The sequence below is a fragment of the Cryptomeria japonica genome, chromosome 10, assembly GCF_030272615.1.
Source record: "Cryptomeria japonica chromosome 10, Sugi_1.0, whole genome shotgun sequence".
Taxonomy (NCBI): domain Eukaryota; kingdom Viridiplantae; phylum Streptophyta; class Pinopsida; order Cupressales; family Cupressaceae; genus Cryptomeria; species Cryptomeria japonica.
In genome coordinates, this window is record NC_081414.1 from 89,025,948 (window position 1) to 89,041,182 (window position 15,235).

Consider the following 15,235-nt stretch of genomic DNA (forward strand, 5'->3'; position numbering starts at 1 on the left):
TTATTGCTATAGCTTGGGCACTTATCGCATTATTCTAATTTCATACCTAGTTATGAGCCTTAGCCCCTTATCATATATTTATGCCTTATTTTGAGCTTTTACCCAAATTTTTAATTCCGCATCATTTCTATTACCACTACCTAAATATATTCCCTTAAAATAACCTTTGCATTTTTTATGTTATTTGATGCCACTAAAATATATTTTATAAGTTTGCATGGGCTATTCAGTCATTAAAGGTTACATCTCCATTCCATATCAACAATGAGAAAAATGTTACCTTTATTGATGGTATCTCTATCTCATGTTTTTATACAATGAATTATTTATGCTTATTACTTCATGGGTACATTGCTATATACTTAATGGTTAACTTATATACTTAATGGTTAAATGTTTACATGGATAGAGTATATTTATCTTCCATGTACATTATTTTTCCTCTTTTAACTTAGATTATTGCATCCTCTAGATACAATCTATTTCTTGGAGGGCATATCCTCTTGATATTAACTCTCCTATGTTTAGATATAAAAATAGACATATGTTTTTAAATAGAAACTCATATTATGGCAAAATACATTCATGATCATATATTTCTAGATTCTATTACTTTACATAGATACCATGACAATATCTAGTGAGTGTTTGAATACTTCACATCCATTTTTTGGAGTGCTACATAATTTGAGATGCATGGTTATTTTAGTATTCATGCACACATCAAAGTGTGGGTAAAATGTAATAATGAATTTGTATATCAAATCATTTCTTATTTATTTTTGTGTCTATTTTGAGGTAATATGTTACTACATGTATTTGGGAACAAATGACATGATCTTTAATGAATCTAAGTAAATTCCGTTAGCCTACTTATCCATTTGCACATTTACACATCTGTGAGACTTAGCCCTACCTCATCCATCTACACACACATATATTTATCTTATCCATACCTACTTATCACACTTGTTTATGCACCCACTTCCATCTACTTTAATGCGAATTGAGTTTTATCATCAATCCATCCCATGACAAGATCATAGGGTGACTCCATTGTTATGAAACTATCCCTTCCAATTCAAAATTTAAATTTAGCAAACTAAACCCTTTCACCATTCCACCTTGAGTTGACCAAACACAATTTTGGTATGATATTATACTATGTGCTAGTATTTAAAGAAAATCAATTAATTTGTTCTAATAATCTCTACATCCAATAAAATATTCACCATTCTAGAGCATTGTAGTAGTCAATAGCAATGGAAAAAAAATAGTTCAATAAATGAAGCAATAAATTTGCATATTTGAAAACTTGCCTATTATTATTCATACTATTCATTATTGGGGGATTGAGATTGTAGTGATAGTTCCATATGATGTAATAATAATCTTTTAAGGTGTTTTTAAATACCACTAGTCCCCAAACATTTATAAAAAGTATTGTAAAAGGCTAAAAATGAGACGAAGTTGTAGAATAGAACACCATTAATTAGTAGGACAAATCTAGAGAGAAGTAGAGATCTATAACTCAAATTTATCTCAAACATATGAATTTGTCCCATCCAACATAGAATTCTAAATAGCTATTTGACAAAATAATATTATTTCCAAATTTTCCATAAAATTGGTTTCAAAACTTATCTATTTAACATTATTCTTCAATTAGTAAACTGGATATCAGCCTCCTTTGCATTCAATTAATTATATATGGATTTTGCTATATTAACCTTTAAACAACCTCATGTCACCAATTCGATATTTATGTAGATTCGTGTGACCATTGATCCAACATGGGCAGATTTGTGTAGTATGCAGGTGTGTTGTAAGGTGTGACATCGAAGAGTGTATTGGTGCACAAAAATGCTGTTCGTCGTGGTATGAGCACCGTATAAATACTTTTAGATCTGGCGCGGATTCAAGGGATGCTCAACTTTTTCTTAAAGATAAAACATTTCAGACCATATTTATTAGACCTGTCATGTCATAGGTGCCATGAACAGCCTGATAACCATATCACATGTCATGTTAAAAATTTCGAGTTTCTTAATGTTAAAAGACCGTGCAAATCAAAGAAATATTAGATCCGATTGGAAAGTACATTCCGATTTTATGTGTAGAAGGCATGTTAATAAATAGTTGAAAATCCATGGATATCAAAAAGCTCGAATCAATTATCACACAATCAAACCATTAGACAAGGTGGGATTGGATTCTTTGGGGTTGAACCCATCTTCCTTCGGCGTTTCTGACCATACCCTTGTTGTGGTCTTGTCTCCAGAATGGCGTGATATGGAAATGGTCTTCTAAGAAATCAGCTGCCTTGTTGACAAGAGCAAGATCCCGTCCACTGCCCAGGCGAAATCGCTCTTATTGGCCGTGGTATCCGTCCAAGAGATGGAGATGCGCCTCCAAGTTGTGGAAGCACGACGGATCGCTTGTGGGTCGGAGGAAGGGGTATTTGGTGTGATCCAGCTCCAGCTCCACTCCCACACGGCAGTAGCTCCAGGGAAGCTTGTCGATCCAGTCTCTCAGTAATTGAAAATGCTCGTTGAACAGGACTCCAGGAACCTTTGGAACCCCGTCGTGGGCGTTAATCACTCGCAGGATTTTGACCCCCAGCTGCTCCAGGCGCTCCTTGAAGGCCGAGTTTCCCACCCGTGGGCCTGCGAAGGAGAAAACGGTGATGGGAATCTTCTCATTCTCCTTCTCGTTAACTCCCATCTCTGCAATGTCGTATGCGCTCAGCATTGGGAGCGCTCTCCCAAGGCTGTGGCCCGTGATTGTTATGCTCAGCTTTTCTCCCTTGTACATCTCGATCAGTCTTCTAACCTCCGCATGTATTTGCTCCTGCGCGCTGGATTTGGCGAAGCGGCAGTTTTTCTCCCAGGCCGTGTACAGGCTCAGAAACCCCGATTCCACTTTGACGCGGGGGTCGGGATGTTCAGAAAGGAAATCCGTGGGTTTGAGGAAACCCATGAGATCTGCCACCCACTCCAGACGAGTGACGGTGCCTCTCCAAGCGATGATGATATCGCGCCGCCCGAGTCTCTTTATTTCCTGCTCGTCCTCCGCCACGGCCACGAACCCCATCCAGTTTGCATGATTGCTCCACAATTTCTCCCCCGCCCGGGACTTTTTGAAGAAGTTGGGGAGATTGATGATGGAGGTTGCGTAGAGATATTTTGTAATTTCGTAGCCGGAGTGGGAAAGGCCGAGATCTTGGAGCATGGTCCTGTGGTTGTACTTGGAGCTGCCGCAGTATTTGGAGTAGGGGTCGAAGTCAAAGGCGTCGTAGCACGCCTGAGCAAGCTCTCCATATTTTATGAGCTCGCTGCGTTGGAGATGGTCCATTGGCTCCAGCAGGCCCTCCCAGTTATTCGAACCTCCACCTCTCTCCATACATCGCTCAGCTTTCTTGCGCTCTTTCTCTTTGTGTTTATCTGCTTGTGGTGAGAGGAGGGATAATCGTTAGGGCTCCCGGTCTTTTCCACTGTGGTCAACACTTGTGTTGCACTCGACGCTGATACTCTCTGTCTCTGGTTGTTACGCTTGCTTCTTATGCTCAGACAAGGCACGTTGGGCACAATGCCTGTGCTTTGATTCACAAGGTTAGTCCTCAAATTCATCATGCTTCGAGCGTTTTTGCAACAAAAGTGCGCTTGAATTTGAGAAAGCAAGCGCAAGAGAAGCAATTTAGAGAGCAGAAGAAAGCAGCCCACGGTCGAGCTTTTGATTGCAGAGAGGACGAAAGGCACTTTTATAAGTCTGAGTTGGGGAAAGCAAAGCAAAAATTCTATATCCACGTAGAATCTTTTTACCAGACAATTCCTTGTAGTCAGTCAATGACCGCGTGAGAAGTGAAATATAAAACGAAGGGTTCGATAGTAGAGGTCAGTCTATTAAATCTACCTTGTAAACCATCGAAGAGTGGTCAAACATCCATCTTTCTCATCTTTTCTAAGGAAAATTTATTTTAAAATTTGTTTGGAGTAAGTTATATGGGAATTTCGGGGCATTTTCCTTAGATGGTCAAGATTCCACCCCCACGTTTTAAATGCTCCAGCGTCATCACATAGATTGCCTGAGACAAAACAGATTGGCTAGGTCACGAAGGGACCCAATAATGGTGCGAAGGCCAACTCTAGAAAGAAAGAAAGAATTTTAACGTACATGAGGCCAAGAATAGCCTATGGGACAACCTCTCCAATCTAAACCAACTTCTGAAGAGCAGATCTCTGCCTATGCAAGTTGATGATGAGTGCACCCAGCTTCTCTATATGTTCCTTGCTGAATAAATTATACCATGTGTTATCAGCTAAGATATTGACAAACTTATCCCTGTTGTCTTTAAGTGCTTCACACTCCAAAATAAAATGTTTTTCAGTTTCCACCCTCCCGGTGTTGCAAAACAGGCAAACTCTTTCTTCCCAAGTCTCTTTTGGTCTTTTCCACCGCCCGGTCTCACATCGAAGTTGGTGAGAGTTGGTTCTAAGCTGAGCAATGAGGATTTTAGTTCTCCAAGATATATTAGCCCCTATATAGACTTTTTGGAGATGATCATAAGTGGGGTTGAACTCGTTGATATAATATTGTTTCTTTCTACCCAACCCAGTACCCCAGATTTTTTTGTAGAACTTATCCATAACGAATACCTTTAACTCCTTGTTGTTCGTGGGGCACACACTCAAATAGATGTTCCATTTTTTCAACCATTTAATGTTTTGTTGCATCCATGACTTCTTCCTTTTGCTCAATACATCATTGACAACAACCTTAGGCCATCTATCTCCTCCTAATTGCTCGGTTCTTTTTAAATAGCTAATGAGATGCACCATAGCAATTGCTTCAATGGAGGCAACTCCCACTTCACTTAACATGCTATCATATGGAACTGTACTTTTAATTTTGAACTTTCTTGTGATTAAACGTTTTTGAATTCTCTCTATTTGCTTCTATTGAGAGACCAAGGAACTACTGGCCCAAATTTCACATCCATAAAGAACAACCGGCAACACCAAAAGCCCAAAAAGAGTTTGGATGGTGCTCCAGTCCCATAGCTTTGCCTCCCCACACTTATTTTTAAGAGCATACAATGCTTTCCAACCTCCTAAAGTTCTTTTTGCCTGCAACCTTCCCAACTAAGATTTTTGTTAAAATAAATCCCAAGGTATTTGTAATTTGTAACTTCTTCAAGACTGTTGCCTTCAAAGTAAAATTTATGCTGCTTTTGTTTCCTTTTATTTGAAAAAACCATGACTTTCGTCTCGCCGATGTTAACTTGCATTCCCACTGTATTACAAAAGCGCTCAAGGGAAAATAAATGCTCTTGCAAACCAAGGGCAAATTTGGCAACCAAAATGAGGTCATCCGCATAAAGAAGCAACCTTATAACAAATTCACCTTGTTGAATACCTTTGCCATTTTGCATGTTTAACCATTCTTCAAGCTTGTCAATGAATAAGCCAAATAAAGTAGGAGAAAGAGGATACCCTTGTTTGACCCCAATATTAGTTCTAAAACTGTTTGAAATGTCATCTGAAGTTCTGATTTTCACTTTAACATCTTCATAAAGCCTATGAACAGGAGCTCTAAGATGAATCAGAATACCAAGTTCTTCCATCCTACTCCAAAGCTTATCTCTAGGGACCGTGTCAAAAGCCTTCTTGAAATCAACAAAGCAACAAAAGACTTCTTCCTTCTTCTCCCAAGCTTTTTCAATGATGTGTCTCAAAGTAATACCATGGTCAATTGTGGAATGCTTAGGTCTGAAACTAGCTTGACCCTTTGCACATTTATGATTTTCTTCCACCCATTTGCTGATTCTATTTTCTATCATGCTACCAAAGAGTTTAGCAAACAAAGAATTGATCATTATGGTCCTATAGTTGGAAGGGTTAATAACATCGCCGCTTTTGAAAAGAGGTACAACAAGACTTGTTTTCCAATCTTTAGGAAACCCATGGAGGATGATGTTATTGAATAGTTTTGTAATATGAGGATCAAGGACATACATGCCCCACTTGAGATATTCTGCTTGAAGCTCATCTAAATTGTTAGCTTTACCAAGACTCAACTTCTTAATACCCAATTCAATCTCTTGCATAGTGAAAAGATTTGTGGAAATGCTGACCAAGGGTGAGGATACCACCTCCATATCATGCTCATAAAGCAACCTTGCATAATCAAACATTGTGTTGACGTGATATTATTTTCAATCTGCTTCTTTCTTAGTTGAAGCTCTTTCCAAAAAAGTTGGGGATTATTTTTGCCAAGAAAAATTAGCTCCTCTCCTTGTGATCATAAAATCAACTTTCTTTTTCTTTAAAATCTTCTTGTAAACTTTGATGTCTGTCTCTTTTTTATTTGACTCTCTTTAACTCCTAGCCATTTTGCATTCCTCATCAAACCATGCATTCACCGAGAAACAATTTGTCTCAGATTTTATTTTTTTTGTTCTTTTGCACTTTGAGAGAGCCACATGTATCAAATTAGTTAACATATGACTGTTAAGACCATGACAAGTAGTTTTCTCCACCTTAAGAAGCTTCTCCAAAGAAGCCTTGAAGATACTAGCATTTTCTTGTGTCAAAAGAATTTTGCCCTTTGAATGTTGTTGTTGAGATGGTTGAATTTTCTCCTCATATTGCTTTGTTTTTTCCCATGCAAAACTTAAACAAATTTCCCTGTGATTTGATTTGAGATCCCAAAAATTCCCACCAATCATTAATTCCTCAATTTTATGGCTTAAGTTATGTGAGCAAATTGCGTAGTCAACCACACTTGTCCCATTGTAAGTGTTGCAAGTGACATTTCTAGATTTTGGCCATCTAATCATACCATTACAAAAAATTAAGTCAAAGGTGCCGCAAAAAGTGAGCAACTCTTCCCCAAATTGATTGCATCCTTTCTAGGTGTCTTCTGACACTCTTTCTCATTCATGTTTTTCCTCTTCAGTGATCCAAATAGGATTACGATCACCTTTACAACTGAAATGCTTGCTTGTTCACTTGCAGTTCTAGCATTGAAGTCCCCAACAAGAAGAACCTCACCCTGTTGGGAGAACGTATCAATGTCCTTTTTCAAGGCTACAAAGGGGTCTTTGTTGTCTAGACCATATTTTTTGTAGGTTTTGGAGACTTGTGGAGAAAAATAACATGTTGCAATCCTAATAATATTGCAATTTTTTGTGTTCTTGAACCATAAAAACTACTTATTGAAATCCTCTTTTTCCAGCTGAATGAGACGCCCTTCTTTTTCTTTCACTGACATCATTATACCGTCATGACCTTTACCATTACTTGCTGCTTTGTTCCACATTGCCATTTTTAAATACCCTTCAAACGTGGGAGTCTTGCATCCTTCGTGCTCATGAGTCTCTACAAGACAAATGATGTTTCTACCTTCCACAATAAGCCCTAACCCAGGTCCCTGTCTCCAAGGATAGCCTCTACAATTCTAGCAGACTAAACTTAGAGAAGCCTGGTTAAAACTTGATTGCTATTTGTCATCGAAAGAAAGAATCAACATTGAGTTTTCATTTCTATGTGATCTTATGGGCCTTGTTGCATTATAACCAACTACATTTGTTATTGCTGCTTTGTTGCTTTCTTGCTGCTTTGTTCTATTGTGGGGACCGAAGTAGGCAATAACTGCTTTGCCTTTGAATAACCATGCTCTTTTCCCTTCATCTCTAGCTGCTCTAACTTTTGTCAATTCAACCCTTCTCTTTTCTAGCTGCCTCATAGTTAAATCTTCATCCAAGAAAAACGGGAACCCCTCAAGAGTTGCTTCTTATTTAACAAGTTTTGCTTGTCACAGACACTTGGCAAGATAACTTTTATAGGCCTATTTTTCCCATCACACAATTTTCCAACCCTCCATGCTTTGAGGATTTGAACTTGTCAAAGTAGCATATCTCTTAGAAAGTCTCTTGTAAGGTCGAGAGTGTGCTCATTTCTCCCTATTCCCTCACTCATTTGATAATTACATTTGCTTCTCTACCTTGTCTTTCTTTGAGCTTATTAACTCATGTTTCGTCAACCCGATAATAATTTTCCCTCTCTATGTTTGTATTTTCCTGGCTGGTGTTGGCCCAAGTTTTAGTAACTTCTGAGAAACTACTTTTACCTTCTATGTTATTTTCTTTCTTATGCAGCATGCTTGACTCGGTGTTTCATCCACCTCAACCTAAGATGCTTTGGCATTGAAACCATCTCTGTAAGAAGTTGTCGAAGCTTTCAAAATTTGCCACACATCTTTCACACTTTGCCAAGCATCCTTCATGTTTTGCCATTCAAACTTCCCAACAACAAGTGCATCTTGTAATATTGACACTTTCTCTTTTAAAAATCTATTGTTGTCTGCTAGAGATTTATAGGCTATTGTCAACACGTGTATCTTAGCCTCTTTTTCTTTCTCTTTGGCCTCTAAAGCCTCCAAGCAATAAATCTTGTGGGGTCCTCTTAACCAGATACGAGTGACAAAGTGGAGCACACAATTGGCTTGCACCAGTTCTTTCCTCACATTGTGGCGAGTCTATCAAAGAGGCTATGAAGCCTCAAATTTCAAGAACTCCCTTTCCAACAGGGGTTCTTTCTTCAAAGGTTTTTGGGAATTATGAATGCACCATAACTAGCAATTGCACCTTGGTGTGCAATACATGCCTAGAATTTGATGGTCTATATGGTTGTTTTTTCACTTTCATCTATCGTATATGATAGGCTAAATGTTTTTTGGACCGTATTCATTGACATGCTATTTTTTTTCTAAAATCGAATATATGACTCTTCAAATTATTAACAAACCATATAAAATTATAGTTGGTAATATATATTATATAGTATCATAATCTTTAATATTCATATATATTATTTTAGAATGTTTATTATAAAAATACAAATTTATTATGTCGATAGGTGTTTAGTATGGACTTTTTTCGCTAGCAAGTTGTCAGCCATCCAAAAAAGTTGCTTTTCGATGGGGTTTCGCACGGTGAACGGACAATGGGGTTTTTGTGGACAACGTGGCCTGGCGGATGATTGGTCTGTGGTAGGGTTTTTTCGATGAACGTAGCTTGTGTTATAGGCGACGCGTGCAAAATTGACCACTGAGTACTTTGTGTTGGTTTCAGAGTTTTTCATTTTTGCTATCCATCTATTATGTTTGCAAATTGTTATTATGGAGGCCAAGTTGATTGATTAGTATGCATTGAATGGAATTTACTACTCAGTACTTCATCTCATGTTGGGATGGTAAGCCTTTTTTTGGATATTCGCTATTCATTTTTGTATATGTAAAGAGTTTCATTCTGTAGTGGCTAGGGTTTACACAACATATTGTTTTTTGCTCGTTCGACTACAGACGTCGTTTCTAGTGACCTGCTTAAGGATTCAAAAGAAACAAGATATTTGGGGGATTGTGTTGCACAGACGGTTGTTTGTGAATTGGTTGGCGAGAGGAAGAGAGCGAAGGTGAGGTTGTCCAAGTTGGATATTTCTTGCTTGTGTTAATTATTTCTTGTCCGTGTGTGTTTGTCTATGTTTGGCATGAGAGATAGTCCAAGGTTTGGAAAACGGGTATGAAAGGGCTTTACAATATTTGATAAAGAGACAAATATCACACAAATTATCATGGTTTTGTTTGTAATTAGTTGTGTATGATTTGTGTTGGGTTGTGACTATCTTATGCAAGTTGGGTTTGTGAATTGGTATCATAGAGCGCAAGTTGATTGATTATTATGCATTGAATGGAATTTACTGCTCGATACTTCGTGTTGGGTTGGGATGGTAAGTTTTTTTTGATATTAGGTATTTATTTGTTGTATTTGCAAAGGCTTGCATTTTGCAATGGGCAGGGTTTGCAGAGAATATTGTTTGTTTGTAAATGTATTCGGTATTGATTTGTTGTATTTGCAAAGGGTTGAATTTTGTGGTGGTTAGGGTTTGCAAAGAATATTGTTTGTTTGTACATAATATATAAGTTACTATTGAAATTTTTGCTCAAGACACTTCTTAAGTGTAAGTTCAGACTTCAAATTACATATTTGTGGGGAAACATACATGTGACAGATATGTATAATTTTTACTATTGATGGCAATTTTTTATTTTGGGTGTTTGGTATTGATTTGTTGTATTTGCAAAGGGTTGTAGTTTGTAGGGTTTAGGGTTTGAAGAGATTATTGTTTATTTGTATATTATATATAAGTTGCTATTGAAATGTTTGCTCAAGATACTCCTCAATTGTAAGTTCAAACTTCTAATTACATAATTGTGGGAAAACATGTGTCACATATATGTATAATTTTTACTGTTGGTGTTTTTTGTTCATGTTTATGGTGTGTATGTTGATAAAATTCAACCAACTTATTGATTTTCATGCACTCAATTTTATTATTTTTTTCCATTTCTATGGGAAGAACTACAGTTAAGGATATGCTTGTCTAAAAATACAATTTGTATAAAAAAGCTCACTGTAGTGGTGCATGAATTTACATGTTTATTTTTTATTTTTTTAGTTGGCATTCAATGTGCAGAATACCTTTATTTATTGAGGTGAAATTGTAATTGTTTCTTTGGCTCTGATCTCTATGGTCAATTGATCCTTGATCTCGTGATCAAGATGTTTGTAATCTCAATTTGAATGAATATAAAATTTCTAAGTTGTTGAACAGCATCTCTATGTTATAATTTTCTTCAATTGAAATTAGAACTATTTTTTTTTTTCCAACACAATTAGACAAGGTGGGATTTGATTCTTTGGGGTTGAACCCATCTGCCTTCGGCGTTTCTGACCATACCCTTGTTGTGGTCTTGTCTCCAGAATGGCGGGATATGGAAATGGTCTTCTAAGAAATCAGCTGCCTTGTTGACAAGAGCAGGATCCCGTCCACTGGCCAGGCGAAATCGCTCTTGTTGGCCGTGATATCCGTCCAAGAGATGGAGATGCGCCTCCAAGTTGTGGAAGCACGACGGATCGCTTGTGGGTCGGAGGAAGGGGGATTTGGTGTGATCCAGCTCCAGCTCCACTCCCACATGAGAGTAGCTCCAGGGAAGCTTGTCGATCCAGTCTCTCAGTAATTGAAAATGCTCGTTGAACAGGACTCCAGGAACCTTTGGAACCCTGTCGTGGGCGTTAACCACTCGCAGGATTTTGACCCCCAACTGCTCCAGGCGCTCCTTGAAGGCGGAATTACCCACCCGTGGGCCTGCGAAGGAGAAGACGGTGATGGGAATCTTCTCATTCTCATTCTCCTTCTCGTTAACTCCCATCTCTGCAATGTCGTATGCGCTAAGCATTGCGAGGGCGCTCCCAAGGCTGTGGCCCGTGATTGTTATGCTCAGCTTTTCTCCCTTGTACATCTCGATCAGTCTTCTAACCTCCGCGTGTATTTGCTCCTGCGCGCTGGATTTGGCGAAGCGGCAGTTTTTCTCGCAGGCGGTGTACAGGTTCAGAAACCCCGATTCCACTTTGACGCGGGGGTCGGGATGTTCAGAATGGAAACCGGCGGGTTTGAGGAAATCCATGAGATCCGCCAGCCACTCCAGACGAGTCACGGTGCCTCTCCACGCGATCACAATGTCGCGCCGCCCGAGTCTCTTTATTTCCTGCTCGTCCTCAGCCACGGCCACGAACCCCATCCAGTTTGCATGATTGCTCCACAATTTCTCCCCCGCCCGGGATTTTTTGAAGAAATTGGGAAGATTGATGTTGGAGGTTGCGTAGAGATACTTTGTGATTTTATAGCCGGAGAGGGAAAGGCCGAGATCCTGGAGCATGGTCCTGCGGTTGTACTTGGAGCTGCCGCAGTATTTGGAATAGGGATCGAAGTCAAATGCGTCGTAGCACGCCTGAGCAAGCTCTCCGTATTTTATGAGCTCGCTGCGGAGGAGACGGTCCATTGGCTCTAGCAGGCCCTCCCAATTATTCGAACCCTGCACTTCCCTCCATACATCGCTCAGCTTTCTTTTGCTCTTTCTCTCTGTGTTTATATCCTTGTGGTGGGAATGAGGATACTCGTTTGGGCTCCCGCTCTTTTTCTTGTACTCCTTTTCCAGCGTGGTCAGCATTTGTGTTGCACTCGAGGCTGATACTCTCTGTCTCTGCTTGTTGCGCTTGCTTCCCATGCTCAGACAAGGCACGTTGGGCAGAATGCCTGTGCTTTGGTTCACAAGGTTAATCCTCAAATTCATCATATTTTCAGCGTTTTCGCAACAAAAGTACGCTTGAATTTGAGAGAGCAAGGGCAAGGGAAGCAATTTAGAGAGCACAAGAAAGCAGCCCTGCACGGTCGAGTGTTGAATGCAGAGAGGACGTAAGGCGTTTTTATAAGTCTTGAGTCGGGAAAAGCGAAACAAAAATTCTAAATCTGCGTAGAATCTTTTTACTTGGCAATACCTTGTAGTCAATGACCGCGTGAGAAGTGAAATAGAAAGCGAAGGCTTTGAATGTAGAGGTCAGTCAATCTATTAAATCTTCCATTCGCCCTCCGTTCCTCGTAAACCGTGAAAGAGTGGTCAAACATCCAACTTCCTAATCTTTTCTAAAGAAATATATTTGTTTAAATTGTTTGGAGTACGTTAAATGGGACTTTCGCGGCATTTTCCTTAAATGGTCCAGATTCCACTCCCACGTTTTATATGCTCCAACATCGTCACATAGATTGGGTGAGACGGAACGTATTGGCTGAGGTCACTGAGGGGACCCAATAATGGTGCGAATGGCCAACCCTATAAGTCGTTGCAATGACAAAGCAATAAAGCTTATGGTGTCCTCTAAATCACATGCGAGCACGCAATTGGCTTACACAACCCTGTGGCGATTCCATGAAAGAGGCTATCAAGCCTCAAATTTCAAGAACTCCCTTTCCAACGAGGGTTTTTTCTTTAATGGTTTTTTGGAATTATGAATGCACCACAATTGCGAGGAAGCCAACCTGATATCCTCCCCATGAAGTTGAATGAGAAAAATACGTTCCTAGGAAAAGGTAGTGCTTTCGTAGATGTCAAAATGTTTGAGTGTGATAGGTTTTCTATGTTGCAAGGGTTGGTTTTTAAGTATTTGTTTTTAAGGTTGGGTTCAATGGAGGGGGCTTCCTAAAAAATAGAGCTGGTGTTGCTGAGATTTTTTAGGGAAAATTTTTAAGCTGCTGGTCCCATGAATTTTGTAGTGTAGCTCAGCTTAAAAATTTAAACTACGAAATTTAAGGAAGTTGGTGGTCTCATGAATATAATATCTTTGTCTTTTATACTATGTGCATAATAAAAACAAGTATAATAGTTCATTTCCCTCGATAACAATTTTTTTAGTAGAAATTTAACTTAAATGTTTGACAATTGGAAGCTAACATCCCTAAGCTGGGCAATTTCTAGCCCCACCCCTCTTTCACCCGCTTAGATTTGCAGGTTTAAAAAGTTGGGGCTCCTCTTTTCCTGAAAAAGATTCCAAATAATCCCACAATACAAATTTTTTTGTTCATGGGACCACTTCTTCCTTAAAAATAGAGCTTAAGCCCTCCTCATGGGACCCCTGCCTTAAGCTCTATTTTTAAGGAAGAGGTGGTCCCATGAATAAAAAAAAACTGTGTTGCAGGATTATTTGGAATATTTTCCAAAACAATAGGAGCCTCTACTTTTTAGGCTTGCAAATTGCCCCATCAGCTTAGGGATGTTATCTGCTACTTGTCAAACATCTAAGATTAATTTATATTAAAAAATAGTTTTGGAGATAAATGGATTATTTTTACTTGTTTTTATTATGCATATAGTATAGAACGCAAAAATATTATATTCATGAGACCACAAACTTCCTTAAATTGTGGAGCTTAAATTATTTAAGCTAAACCACACTACAAAATTCATGGGACCAACAACTTTAAAATTTTCCTAAAAAATCTCAGCAACTCTAGCTCTATTTTTTAGGAAGCCCCCCTCCATGGGACCACGTCCTTAAACACTTGCTCCATCAATTGCATCTTATGGAATTTTAGGGGTTTAGTACATCTATGTCATAAATTTATGGTGTCAATATTGATAGAGATTATTCTTTGTTTTCAATTGAGGTTGTTGGCTTTTGCTTTAGTTATACCATAAGTCATATGGTTAGATCATATTTGTTTTAGTAGTAATCATGAACAAGATCGAGGTGGCATGGTAAAATTTGTTGATGCTAAGTTGCGGTCTCATTAGGTTAACATGACTAAGATTTCAAATGCCAAATTTTCATGTCTTGAATGATGTAGTTGAAATCACTCTACTTTGGGGGGTGGCTTGTAGATGGCTTTTCATTGATACAATGGGTTCTTAATGGTGACTATAATATATTTAAGGTGGCAACTAACGACCAAGGTTGTTTCCCTATACAATTGAGAATTAGTGAGAGAGAGACATGGTTCCATGTACACAATAAATTAGGCATGTTTATGACCCAAATCTTGGCTAACAAATCAATTTTCCAATTCAACACACTTGGTCTAGTTTGCATAGTGGGTTTGAAAGAGTCATTAAAAGAATTGATCATGCCATGATATTGGCTCAACTAGTTACATTATTCAAGATCTTTTAGTTCAACTCATCCCAAATTGTGTCATTTTTAACCATTTGGTAATTTGATTCAAAATTAAGTGGGTCTACAAAAAAATTATTTTTTGATAAATCATTACTCCAAAACAATCTCACATTTGTAGACATCTAACATGTATGAAAATTGGTGTTGCACATGAAATATGATAGTGGTTAGACTGTTTGGTGGTTTGGTGTCATACCATCATTTTTAGAATGTTTGGATGATAGCTAGCAAAGGCATTCCATAAATATAACATGGCAATATCATCAAAGCTCGATTGAATCTTTCCACATACCATTCCAAACTTAGATTGCTACACAAGACCACCTTGTGATAATTGTTGATTCCTAGTAGACTTAGGGGAGCCCATTTGAAGCTATAATTTACGAGTTAAAAGTTGGTGCTCATGTTTCGAATGGATTTTTCTAGGCCCCATGACCTTAAAAAATCTCAATATTTCATCTCAAAAAATCAAATACATAAAAGATTATGGTCAAGGGCTTTCTATTAGTCCTAACATACTCCATGTGTTTGTTTAACACTGCATCAAAAAATTCTAGGCTCAAGCCCTATGCCAAGAAAAGAAATAAGATCTTAAGGCATATTTGGGTGCAATTCTATCCAGGCTCTCTACAAATTAGATTTTTACTAATGATAAAATTTTCCTAAGAG

At 38.4% G+C, this 15,235-nt stretch overlaps 1 protein-coding gene and 1 pseudogene across 1 annotated transcript; both read right to left on the bottom strand.

Moving 5' to 3' along the window:
- Window positions 1-2,122: 2,122 nt before the first annotated feature.
- LOC131031526 (phospholipase A1-Igamma3, chloroplastic-like) lies at window positions 2,123-3,711 on the bottom strand (annotated as a pseudogene).
- A 6,968-nt stretch (window positions 3,712-10,679) lies between these two features.
- Window positions 10,680-12,284, bottom strand: LOC131031527 (phospholipase A1-Igamma1, chloroplastic). Its single transcript, XM_057962663.2, has one exon. The coding sequence runs from the start codon at window positions 12,193-12,195 to the stop codon at window positions 10,735-10,737; it is 1,461 nt and encodes a 486-aa protein (XP_057818646.2). The 5' UTR covers window positions 12,196-12,284; the 3' UTR covers window positions 10,680-10,734.
- Between the last annotated feature and the right edge of the window lie 2,951 nt (window positions 12,285-15,235).